Source organism: Mya arenaria, chromosome 17 (genome assembly GCF_026914265.1).
Source record: "Mya arenaria isolate MELC-2E11 chromosome 17, ASM2691426v1".
In the NCBI taxonomy this organism is placed as follows: domain Eukaryota; kingdom Metazoa; phylum Mollusca; class Bivalvia; order Myida; family Myidae; genus Mya; species Mya arenaria.
This window is the reverse complement of record NC_069138.1, coordinates 22,408,549-22,422,719: the sequence shown is the minus strand read 5'-3', so window position 1 is coordinate 22,422,719 and position 14,171 is coordinate 22,408,549. Positions and strand designations below refer to the sequence as shown.

At 32.8% G+C, this 14,171-nt stretch overlaps 1 protein-coding gene across 2 annotated transcripts in view; it reads left to right on the top strand.

The window, feature by feature from the left end:
* The window catches only part of LOC128224087 (uncharacterized), a 103,975-nt gene that overhangs the window by 65,916 nt on the left and 23,888 nt on the right, over positions 1 to 14,171 (top strand). For both annotated transcript variants that reach the window (XM_052933742.1, XM_052933741.1), the window contains exon 8: positions 10,117 to 10,137. In XM_052933742.1, the coding sequence (XP_052789702.1) occupies positions 10,117 to 10,137 (21 nt within the window). The remainder of the gene's footprint in view (positions 1 to 10,116; positions 10,138 to 14,171) is intronic.

The window sequence follows — 14,171 nt, the reverse complement described above, 5'->3', positions numbered from 1 at the left end:
CACCAACAACCATCATCCATGACCAAAAATAACTACCTTAATATTCGAAAAAAAGATTTTCTTCGCCACCAATGACTTTATTCGCAACCAATGATTTCCTAAGCAACTATCTGCAACCATAGCAACCAATAACATCGGTTTCAACCACTGACTTCCTAAGAAACCATAGACTTCCTGAGCATGTGATTACTTCCTAAGCAGTTAATAACTACCATGGCCACTTATGTATTTCATCGTCCTTGGCAACCAACAAATTCAATGGCAAACAATTTTTTTCTTAATAACAGTCTGCATTCATAGTAACCATTGAATACCATAGCAACAGGCGGGTTTTATTGCCAGTATATGCACTTCCCTTCAAACAACCAGCTGATAATGTCTTAACTTCCCTAGACATATTATACAATGACAAACCTCCTTATCAACCATCAAATTACTCGGCAAGCACTTACTTTCTTAGAAGCATCATTAATAACCGCTGAATCGTTGGACATTTAACCAGAAGAGCGAAAAAGTGCCCTTTTGGTCCTTTTGCTGTAATACATCAGTTGCAGTACGTGTCTTTTGTTTACAATGCATATATAGATTTACTGGTTTAGTAAAGTAAAAAAAATAACAAAGGTTATTTATAAAAATTAGGAGTTTTCAATCTCATTTAAAACGCTTAGTTTACTAAACAAAGTTGATCAAAGCTGATAATCGTATGTTGTCTCTTTATAACAGTCAAAATTTCTTATACTTTTAGTTTGGAATTCCAGTTTTTGGACACCAAAACGTAATATATCATTGTATCCGTAAGATTATAATATGAAGTCAATATCGTTTTAATAAGATGAGTTGCTTTAATAAATGTTTAAAGAAATCGCCATTTGTGGCACATAGCATTTGTTAATTAGCCATTGGCAAATATCATAAAGGCATTCACGAATTGCGACCGTCCAAATTACAAAAAAAAAAACAATATCAAAAATATTTGCTTACGGACATATCCTCAGACCAAAGGCAATACATGTTGAAAACAATGAAAACAATATAAGATTTAAGCCAACTTAAAGAAAAATATATCAGAGAAAACAAATATTTTGGAACGACATCAAAACCACTTTAATAAACTCACTGAACTACCCTTTCCAAAGGGGAGACCTATAAGCTTACTTAATTTTGATTAAAAAAGGCCATATAAATCAAAACTCATATATAAAAGGGATGATTGTTGGCAACACAGAAAACAAACAATCACTGTTTGCTGATGACGCGACCAACCTAAATAAGACTTCAGAAAAATTATTTTAATATTTAATTAATACATAAGACTCATTTTCAAAATATTCTTGTCTAAACCTCAACACGAACAAGTCAATGATTATAAAAGAGTGGGTACATTAAAAAAACACAACATTGAAATTGTGCAAAACATATCTTTTATTTGGACTTCAGAATGTTTTACAGCTTTAGGTATAACTTGTTATAATACTAGACAAAATAACAATAGACGAGAATATTTAATAAAAAGATCGAAGAATTCCATAAAACAATTAGCGACCATTTGCTTTTTTTGCACCTATCGACTCCATTACCAGTTTATTACTCTCTTAGCAACCAAACACTTCCTTAGCTACAAGTGACAATCTTAGCAACCTAATAATTCCTTAGCATCTGTCTACCTACTTTCATAGTAATCGATAACTTCCTTTGTAACCACTGACTTTCTTATCAATAAATGACTACCTTAGCAAACAGAAAATGTTCAGATCACTTTCATTCATCCTTAGTTTTTAATGACTTCCTTAGCAAACAATGATTTTCTAAGCAACCAATAACTTCCCAAGCAACCAATGACTTCTGCATTCAAAGCAACCTATGACTTTCTTAGAAACTAAAGGCTTCCTTAGCAACAATTGACTTTCAGATACTTTTAGGTACAGATGACTTTCTTCACAAGCATTGCCTTTCTTAAATACAAATGACAACCTTAGCCACATCCTGTATTCATAGCATATTTTTAGCGACCATTGATTAGCAAGCCTGGACGACTTTAGCAGTCAGATAATTCCCAAGCATGTTCATATTTTCTTAGGAACCACTGACTTCCTTAGCAACCACTTCATTCTAAGTGGCCACTGAGATTTATAGAAACCAATGACTTCCTTAGCAATCTTTGACTTCCTTGGAACAACAAGCTGACAACTATATAACTTTCCTAGAAATACTATACAATGACCAGCCTTCTTATCCATCGAATACATACTTTCTTAGCAAACACCCTTTAAATAACCACATTTTAAACAAGTGAGCGATATACGGCCATAGTTGCCATTTTGTTGTAATACACCAGCCGCAGTATTTAGCTTTTTATCCTGTCATATGCATACACGTCGGTTCAATAACAAAGTATGAATTTTAGTTTATTAAGATAGTAGACCACGTGATGTTTATCTATACTCGGTTGAATATGTGACCGCGAAAACCGACATTTTTCTACACTAAAATGTCGGAACAGCACAAATAATGTTTCATTATCGTATCTATAGTCCGCCAACAATCCACCTTAACAATCACACGCCCATAAAGTCCCATCAATCTGCATAATAATGACACTGGCAAAAATATCGGTCAGAAAATCTATATGTTCTTTTACCCGCAAATGCTGAAAACTGTGCAGCATTCAACTATAGCTAATTCCATTTCTGAGGTGAATGACAAAATCGTACTGGCAACAGGAAAAAATGAATTATCTCTTCTTAACCGGTACAGTTCTGAACATCCAACACTATCAACATGAATTAAATCTATTTGAAATGTGGCGATTGTTTGTAAACACTCGGAATCTTGAACCATGACCTGTGAACTGTAGTCTGTGACTTGCGGAATAATTGTTACATCGTCAGATAATGTTTGGTAATTGATCCATGTGTATGCACTTTTAAAAGCTATTTTATGTTTTTAATTGATATTGACGTATTAAAATGGAATTATTTTTGATTATAAGCGTATTGAAAAAAGCTGAACAGTTTAATAACTATTTTGGGGGCGAATGGACATAGATACCGAGTGTACCGACGTCAAAAGACCCCCCCCTTAATTTTAAAAATACTTAATGATTTTAAGGTTATTACTAGTGTTTAAATTAACAAAGTAACAGAATAAATAGCCTTTGGCTCACTCGGATTTTTTTCCGCCTTGCCATATAAACTTCCTCCATCCACGGCACTAACCTAGTTTTCTCGATATCTTCAATCCCAGGTTAAAAACCGATACTGTATAATTAAGCACACACTTTCAACGTTCTAGACGTATGGTTCTGATTTGTAATGATAAATTCGTCAAAGGTGAATGGACTTTAGTTACCCTGAGCTCGTCATGCAGAGCGTGTACTTAAAATATGGCATTATTTGGATTGTATTTGAATAACTGCTGCAAGATCAGGAATTAAGAATCAAGTGCATACTATTTGACAATATTAATAATTTGTTGTAGCTTACTTGTAATTAGACCAGGAGTCTACTTTAAGACAATACGTTTTCAATATACTGCTTATTTATAAAGATATCAAGTAGAACTCACGAGATATTAGTAATTTGATAGTCATGACAAACATAATTGTAATCAAATCGTCGAAACGGTCTCTTCTATAGAAAGAAAATCGATTTTCTAGATATCAATGCAAACATAGATACTTCCGTTGAATACGAACTCGACTTCCTAGTACCACAAAGCATGTTGCAGTATGTTAAGTATAGAACTAGTGATTTTTAATAGGCATTCCAATAAGGAACTCTATAAGAGATGTTAAAAATTTTGCAATGTGTAAATATTAAAACCTTGGAATGGTAGGTATTGCTTTGGATAAACATTGGCAAATAGCATATGCCGGCCTATATTTGATAGTTTATAGGTTATGGGTTTTGTAAGACATGTACGTATTGTGTCTTGCAGCAGTGTAATAATTTTGACAACAATATCTCGAACAATTTCTGAGTTTTAGTCAAGGTGTAAGAAACAAACAATCTTACACACGCACACACACACACGCACGCACACACGCATGCACACACACACACACACACACACACACACACACACACACACACACACACACACACACACACACACACACACACACACACACACTAGATTACGACGACGACGATACTGTATAAGGCAATTTTTTTGGTTTTTGATTCACGCAATTGTATGTTTCTTTTGTAAAATCCGCAATTTTTTAGTGAACAAAGTTACACTGCAAAAATTAAATGAATTGCAGTAATTTATGAGGAAGCAACAATTAAACACAGTCCAATAGTGCAGTCAGGCAAAACATCTATCCACGTGTTTTCCACAGTGAACCTACCAAACATTTTGATAAACAAGATACGAACAAAAACGTTTAATTTACGTTGTTTCATGTTTTCAGAGAATCTTATCTAAAACAACTCTTTTCAACAACAAAATTATTAATGTATTTATACGGAATAATGATTAAGACATGCCAACTTTAATAATAGTTTTGGAAAGTTGGCTGTTAGTAAACTTAGAAAGATTCCCAAAAAATTAGTATGCCGTTATATATTTAATTTTTATTTAGAATCGCTTAATTTACTAGATTTAAATTAATTAATGGTAGACTATATATATATCAATATGTCATAAATACATCTGCTTATTTGTTTTCATGTTTAAATTTTTGAAAAAAAAACATTTCGAAAAAGCGTTTTCACTAAGATAAAAGTATTAAATAACATACTTGTATTCGCCACATGCAAAATGATAAAATAAACAACGATAAACAAGTTATGAATGTTCCCCTTTTTTCAATAGTCAATAATAAGTGTTAAGCAATTGAAAGCATAATTATGCTTTTCTTTTAAAGTAATCTTATAAAATACATAAGCCTATGCTTAGAACATGTCTGTTTTGTTGTTGTTTTCCTTGAAAAACATCCTAAATGTTTAATTACTTATATTACAATGTTTAAAAGGTTTATGTACTGAGTTGTTCGAACCGCTTCTAAAAATAAGTAAATGACCACAAAACAAACATTTATATATCTCAATTTGTATAAAAAGTTATTCGTTACATTTGATTTTATTAAGCTCCTAAAATGTTTCGCATAACATACAAAATCAATTGGAATAAAATAAACAATAACATTTAGCCAATCGACCAGCCTTATGATAAACGACGAATCCAAATCGAATGATTAACTCCATGTTGGTGAGGTTAAAATAAATGTGTATCTTGGAGGGATACCATCAAAAACCTAGGCAATTGATATTCACATGTAAATATGACCGTTGTATCAATTCACCCATTTATCCAAATAGGAAGCTAAATCCGCTTTTAAATGTTTATGCGCGAGAAAGACACACAATTCTTAACAATGTATTTGCTGACCGTGTTTCTGTTAATAAGAGCACGCTTTTGGGCCAAATTTTTTTAAACTATATATACAGCAATTCGAAATTTCTCCCCAGCTAGAAGCTCAATACAAGCTTTTAAATGTTGAATAAGGAAAAGGACACCAAATTCTTTACAAAGTTATTCAAGGTCCTGTCGGTGTACATGAGTGAACGATTTGGCGCCAAAATTGATTTATAACAATAATTATCACTTTTATCAGCTAAAGACAATATCTAAAATATGTCTGTCACCTTAAAAGACTGATATATTTCATCTTTTCCACTTGTCATGTCATGTTTTCACACACACTCATTCAATTCGTATTCACAACCAACCTCGAGGGCGGTTCAAGTGGCCTTGCCGAGCACTCACAAATGTCCCACTCAAGCGAAACACTTGAGTCTCACTTACACCTGTGAATACGGATATACCTTTCACTCGAAAATATCTCGGCCGGTATGTGATTACAGAGGATTAACTCATTGTGTGCGTGAGAGTGGTTGTTCTGAATACGGCCCTTAGTCAACCTTTGTTTCATATAGCTGCTTTTACGCTAAAACACACTTATTTGGACAATGTTCGAATAGAAATAAAATCTTTATCAAGTTAAAGGCTTGTATATAGCATGACTCTGATAAAATAAAATCATGCAAATAAATTGTGTTACAATACGGGTCCTACCTAAGCATTCACATCCGTAAATGTCTAAATTATAGGTTGAAGCGGGCGAATCATTCGCCATCTTGTTTTGTCGATATACTATAGCGGTCACGTGATAGATTAACATGTCTTTACCCTACACCAAGAACTCAATAACTGCATATAAAATTAAGGTGACGATGTTTAGGAGAAGAACATTATAAGATTTATTTATCTTTCGTTCTCATCCGTTTCATAACATTTGTACTTGTATTTGATTTACATTGTATTTGACATGTATTGATGAATGAAATATGTTTAAACTAACATTTGAAAGATTTTATCAAATGTCTTCCTGTCGTCATTTGGCCCAAAACTGCTGAGAAATTTGAATAAACATATGTGCTCATTGGTACACAAATATTTCCATCCACAAATACGTGTGTATATATTTATTACTTTCTACCCAACAAAACGCTTTGTTATGGATGCTCTCTCACTTCGATCTATTCTGTGTTGTACAAAAAGTTTAAACATAATCTATTTAACTCATTGATATTTAGTTTCAATGTTAAGACAAACTGTGCATACATAATATTTGTTTACTCATGGTCCAGATATCATGCATTGAGCCTAGTTTAGCTTTTCATTTCTAAAATAAATGAGTAAGTATGTTAATACAGAACCAAAAATGTATAATAAATTAATAATGTATACTAAATGTATTTAAAATATAATAATAGTTTAAATACGATGTTTACCTTAAACACGATGTATATAGAATTTATGTCGATTAACATTTATTTTAAAGGATTGCAAGTACGAAGTGCTAACTTTAAAGTTGACTTCAAAATGACCACTTTATTCTATCAATATTTAATTGTTTTGTATGTTTGTCGAAAGACATTTTAAAATCAGACAGTCCTTAAACGTTTCCATACCATATCAGAAAATCAGAAAAGGCACTTTACAAAGATAAATTAAAACTCATAAAATATTGCATTTTAAAAAAAAATGATTTTGCATATCTTGAAAGCAATAGCCAAAGAATGGTATTCAGGTGAATTTTACCTGAGACTAAACACATCAAAAATGACCACTGATGTACATTTAGTTTCCAAATTTTTCACACACCTGACCGTATTAAAACCAAAATATTTTCTTACGTTTTTGTTCTCAAGTATCTTTATGGAAAAAAAAACTTTGCCCGGACAATATTCTTTGTCATTGGCAAGTTAGGTGTGGATACCATTTTAAGGAACAGCGTTTTGAATATTAAGTTTGAATGTACTTATATAGAGGTGCAATTTCTGTTTATTTGTATGTCTTTGAAGAGTTATTTATACAATGTGCGTACTGAAAATAATGCCGAAACTATTAATCTGTGATATATATTTTCAGCATCTTTTTAATGTAAACAATGTTATCGAACATGCTCTGCTTCTTCTGGAAATATCTTTTTTATTTGCTATGCAATTTCTGCAATGCCATCATCATATACCTATAGTATTACCTCTTTCAATGAAGTGAAGTTACTTTCCAATATTAAGTACATTCATATAACGCGCAGTAGTATACAAGGAACGAAACACGTCGAATTTAAAAACAAATAGAGTTTCATACTATTGATATGGGATAAATACAACAACATAAATGGCAGAAGACTTTGTATTTTTTTAATACACGACTCGTAGAACATTTCTTACCTTTACAGTCCCGCTACGGATTTAGTTGTTAAATAAAGCAGAAACATACTGTAATATTGTGTCACGTATATTTCATGAGAAATAAAACTTAATTTTGCTGCGATATCATTTTAAGATTTAAACACTTAGATGTTATTCAAATTTTGGGCTTATAGAATTTGTTAATTAGTAAATGGCATATACTATTAAGACAAACACGAAAATGAGTTGTTTCCTGGTATGGTTATTTACTTCCTTACTCAAAAGCAACCAATGATTTGCTAATCAACCAATCCCTTACTTAGCAACCAAAGATTACCTTATCAACAACTAACTTATCAACTTCGCGGGTAAAATATGCATACCTATAACCGATGACGTGGCAAACTGCGCTGACACTGCTATTGCAATTAAATTATGTTTCGGAATTCTGTGAAAATACTGATATGACTATAAATCAGAAGAAGAAAAAAATCGATTATACAAATGGTGGGCTTCTGCGGGCATGCAAGCATTGGTCTTTTAATGGTGTCCCGGTAAATGTTACATCAGTATATAAGTACATGGGACTTATATGAATGCCTAAAGTATCCTGGACAAAGGCATAATCAATATTAGCTTCACAGCCCCGAAGTCGGTTTAGGTTATAAAGGCTTACAAATGGCATTTGGACATTTTTCCCACACTGACTATTTCATCTTTTTCATAGTAAAGCCTATTTTTTATGATGCTGAAATATCTGATATTCTTGCACTTGCGGTTATCATCTATTGATCATCATGTAAAGTGTATCAAATATTGGTGCAAACGTCTATATATTTCTAATGAACGTTATTAAAAAAAACTGCTAGTAAATGCCTAAAAGACATGACGGCATTGAATGTAAAGTTTGGGTTACATCTGTAAAAAGTATATAATGAAAATATGGTTGTCGATTTCTTTAGCTAGGTTCGGAAGTTGTAAATGATTGTGTGTTTTTCAATATCGTTTAAGCAAAGGTTATTTGATTGTAACAGTGAAAACTGTTTCAAAATTGAGGGACTAAACACGATGTGACACATAAATTAGCATTTTAAAACGTGGTCAAACCTAGAAAAATATGTATAATTAATGTACCATTTTATGTTAGGAAATGGTTTACGATATTCCGATCTTCTAGCCATAGATCATTTATTGAGACTTGACGACATTTGAGAATCGCAGGGAAAGTCGAAGGTGTAGATATTGCTTTATTAATTTTGATAAAAGATGTGTAAAAGATGAATTGTATGTATTATTTGAATGAAACAAATTCAGACAAGAAAGGCAATTTTATATATATTCCTGGTAGGCAATACTTTCAAAACGGCACTAATCTTATGCAATGTCTAAACGATGACAGAATATAAAAAATAGCATTCTTTTTAAATGTAGTAATTATACACATCGATAAAAATAATGATTTTCTATAAGAAAACACAACTCTTAAGACTATATGTTTTGTATTGCATATGTTCCCTTTTTGGCCGAAGGCCTTTCTTAACACATAAAAATAGACCCGACTTGAATTACTTAATTAGTAACAAGTGACTTTTAAAGAAACAAATGACTACGTTAGGAACCAAATAATTTCCGAACTGTTTACAAGCTTCCTTAGTGACTGATGACTTCCAAATAAAACACAAACGCGGATTGGAATGCTCTGTTATTAAGGTTATAGTCTGGAAATAATTTACACAATGCCATTCATTGCAACAATTGATATAGTATATGTTTATATACTAGCATTTCAGTTTAAGCTAATAGCACACTGATACTTACAGACGAATATTTACTCAAATGCAAAATATCCAACCCTAGTATTTGCAACATGTGTTCTAGCAATGTACAAACTATCAATTACTTATTCTGAAATTACCATATACTGCATAACATATGATATAAAATAAAAAAAATACCTTTCTACAATCAAAAGGAAATTCTATCGAATTTAGTCTGATTAGCGTTTTATTTGAAATAAAGGTCAGTAGTAAATATAGCAGTATTATATTCATAATATCACTAACGACATATTTCAAATGCTATTCAAAATACCGACAAGTGAATCCACATTTTCTTTATTTTAAATATACACGTACGCATTCAAATTTAACGTAAAAAATGTATTATGAAAACTAAATGTCAATATTCGTACCCTAAAGATACCTAAAATGGAATTCCAGTATGTCTCTCAAAAGCTTTTATTCTTGCTTTGCATACCGACAATTCTTAGGTAAAATAATGAGTGTTTAACATAGTTGTTGTATACATTATTAACCGCTAATGTTTAAAAGTACTATTATTCAATGAAAAGTTATCATCAATGCAATATATGTTTTCTATGTTTATGTTATGTATTATTTCTATATTTCAGATGCTGTGCTCTTTGACCAAGGTAAGTCAACAATGGTGATAGAAGTGAAATTCTGAAGTATATTCGTTAATATTGGTAAAATAATATTAAATGCAATTAAATAAAAAAGGGTTAATAGAAAATAATATAATATGGATAATTCAGAACTTACAAAGACTTTTCTCCGTGTGATAGGATAAGGATATCCTAGTACGTTTGATTTAAACTAAATAGCAAGTATGGGAGCGATTAGTTGACCAAGATTTAGAGAAAATGATGTGATAAGGAAAGTTAAGCTTTTGTATCGGCCACTAGTTTAAAAATCGTAAAAATGATTTACAAAGACTATTCCTTGTGTGACAAGAAAATCTTAGTGTGCTTGTTTTAATCAATAAAAAGTATTGGAACGATAAGATGCCCTTAAAACGACTTCTTCATGTTATTGTTTTGTAAAGTTTTTACAATCGCATTTGTCAAAACGTTTCCATATTGTTTTACTTCTTAGTTGAATATAAATAAAAGAACGACATTGACAGCTCCTGAATTTACGTCTACATATCAAACTTGTTATAGCATAATAACTTTGCTATATAATAACTGCTATTGATACAACAACTAAACAAATCGTTAGTAAAAGGGTATGGCCGTGAAACGAACGGCCCCTATAATAGGTCTTAATGACACATGGCTGGAAGTCCGAGTTTGGAATTAACCTCGTATGCCGAGAGAGGCTAGGCTAACCCGTTTTATCAATTGTATTTACAAATTGGGATACCATTTTTTCGAAGGCTAAAATGTTGTATGGTTTACCCATGCTGGAATAGCCTGTTTAGCACAGTGGGATAGCCCAGCAATATCCTGGCCACGCAATAATGCATCCACCAAGTGCCAATAGCCAATGTAAAATTCGCAATCTCATGGTAACGCAACTCAACACAATGTCACCGCCAATTGTCAATAGCCAATGCAAAGTCAGCAATAAGTATCCGCAATCTCCTGGCAATACAAAGCAATGCAATAGTACAACGACTTATTGCCAATAGCCAATGCAAAATACGCAATCTTCTGGCAATTCAACTCAACGCAATAATTCATCCACCAAGACGCCAAGTAATAGGACGTCCCGGCCTTGAGAAATACTAAGTTATTCCAACAACGGAATTATAAATGTTATTTATATCCATATTCTTCACAATATTAATATTCAGTGTATCAATCCCAGTTTTATATTTATAGTCCACTTTCGATTCCCTACTAATTGATAACTAAGCAACGAGGTGCTCGACCAAGGTAAAGGTCTCGACAAGGCCAAATACAACTAATGTAGAAATATATATAATATATATATATATATATATATATATATATATATATATATATATATATATATATATATATATATATATATATGCATTTTAAACTGTTATGTAAGACAGCCTAGTTTACTCTCGGCTTGTGATTTTTTTTCCCGTCAAAGAAATGTTTATCAATTTTCCTCGAAAAATAATTGTATATGAAATGTATTAAAGAATCCCAATTTTAGAAAAGGGTTACATTTTCATTCACGATATGTGGGGAGTGACAGAAATTTGTCTTGGCATGCCTTGCCCCAAATCGTGAACAGACATGGTTAAATTTGCAGCTCGCTCACGAGCATTTCCCTTTAAAGTCAATGCAAGCAAATCGGGTTGACGATCGTGTTCGACCTATTTGGTTTACCGGGGCCAGTCGATTTCCCTGGAACATATCACATTTTAACATACTACGCCACTACAGATCATTATTTATTTTTGACCATGATGACGGAGCTATGGTCTGTCGTAACCTGAATTGCTCGTCATATGAGCACCATGCTAAGCCACCCTGGCGTTACGCGCCCTCTCAAAAGTTAAATATTGCTTGGAGCAATTCATTTTTCGATAAAAAAAATCCTTACAATCTTTTGGTTTGGACTTAATAGAGCGATCTAATGATATTAACAATACTGATATTCCCTGGTACAGTGACACTCGTTGGATCATAATCAATACTTTGACAGTGTATGACTTGCCTTTATTGATGTGTGATCTATGATGGCGTAGCTTACCACTATAAAACTGCATTCGTTTACTAAATGAAACTCAAGTTCACTAGGAATTTATTTCATCCGCACTTTTCTTCTCGCGATGTTTAGACGTATGAATCCTTAACCACGCTATTTAAATGTTAAGCAAGGATTTTTTATAACTTATAATAACATGGTTTCACATTCAAGTCGGAAACCTCTCGGACTATATCCATTTTTTGTAACTGATATCAAAAATATATCGCCATAGTCCCTAAATTTGCGAGCACTGTGACCATGATTCGCGGCCATTTTTTTTACCTGGTTATCAAAAGATGTGTGCGTATCTGCAAGGCTTAAACGGCATTTATGCTACTCAATAATCACTGGAGCTGCTGATTTTAAACTCGCGAAAAATGTCTTTAAATAGATAAATCCACCGCAAAAAGCGTGATCACAGCAAACGACGCCATTTTAATATTCCCGTTATAAATAGAAATCCACCATATTTGCCAAAACAACATCTTTTAAAACCCACCAGCCAACCCGTCTGTTGTGCACACACTTCACTAATGGCGGTCACGTGACCTGAATTATTGTAGTAAGGCAAAGCAAAATTACAATTGGGTTAACATGACTCAAAATCTTAGTGTCATAACTACGAAATAATTGGATGTTAATTTAAGTTTAGGCACATCCACAGATAATGCAAGACAGCCTTTTTTCAGCTGCCCTTAAACATGCTTATAAATGTACAAAATGATCATAGAGGAAGGGACATCTGCTCTCAAGTTATCTAGAATGTTAAGTGTCCAAGAAAACACCCCAAAGCCCAAAGAGACACTATTGTCTTGGATATAAATTATACTATCATCCACTACGAGTAATTCTACATGATAAAACATCCATGTCTACACAATACTGTAAATATTTTATTACAAGTTAAAGTTTTGGAAATAACATTTTTTAAGATATGTTTTACTTTTTTTCCAAAACGAATTGATTGAAATAGTGTTGGCCTGAGTAAAAACGTGCCGACAAAGACCTTGTCAGACCTAGCGAGTCTAAAAAAGGGAATCAAAATGGCCGTGAAAATTGAATTATAGGTGCTTGTTTTTTCATTGTTTTAACAATCACAAACCTGCTAAAGTCGTTATAATTATGACAGTAATATCATAATTACTCTATTCGTTGGTAAGCCGCCATGTTTATCTACATTTGCTCTTTTTATATCGATCTGACGATTCGAGTTACAGCGATCGATCACATTCTATATTTATATCTAGATCGACTGACGTTCGATCAGCTGTCCAATCTAGAGTCGATCACCTTTCGATCGCATGCTCAAACACCCGTCTGCGTCTTAGTATACAAAGAGTTGGATCCTTGCCGAAAAGGCTCCACGTTCTAAGAAATTCTAGATTCACTAAAGCTGTCGCTAAGTACTAAGTACATGTTGGATAGAAACGCAGCAAACACAGAACGCTATATAAATCATAAGTAAAAATAGTTTATGTTTTTCAATGGGAATGTTTTAAGCGACTAACGCAGATCCCTTCCATAGCAAAATATACCATTATCCTAACCGTTTGATTAACGTGGATGGCGGTTGACCGTCCACCGTCTCCAAACCAAAAGAGAAGGGCACATATATACACATCCACAACACATAGCTTGATCGTTTTTTTCCCAAAGTATTTATATTGTCGCGTATTTGTTTGACCAATATCTACATAAATGATAAATACATGCATACTACATGTATACGAAGTCTTGAAATAACATTTAACAAACCCCGCCCAAAGCCAAATTGTCCCATGTAATGTTTAACTTATGACAGAAAAAGCCAAATGGCCACTGAACAAGACAATGTCAAATAATCACAAGTGCTGTACTGGAGGCATTAAAACACCAAACCTGTGAACGTGTCATTCAATTCCATTGCTCCTTTTTAAAAGGGCCAAATGTGTATATCACAAAATAGTGATTTGCCGTTTCATTTGTGATGGTACATATGTTGACAGATCATCAT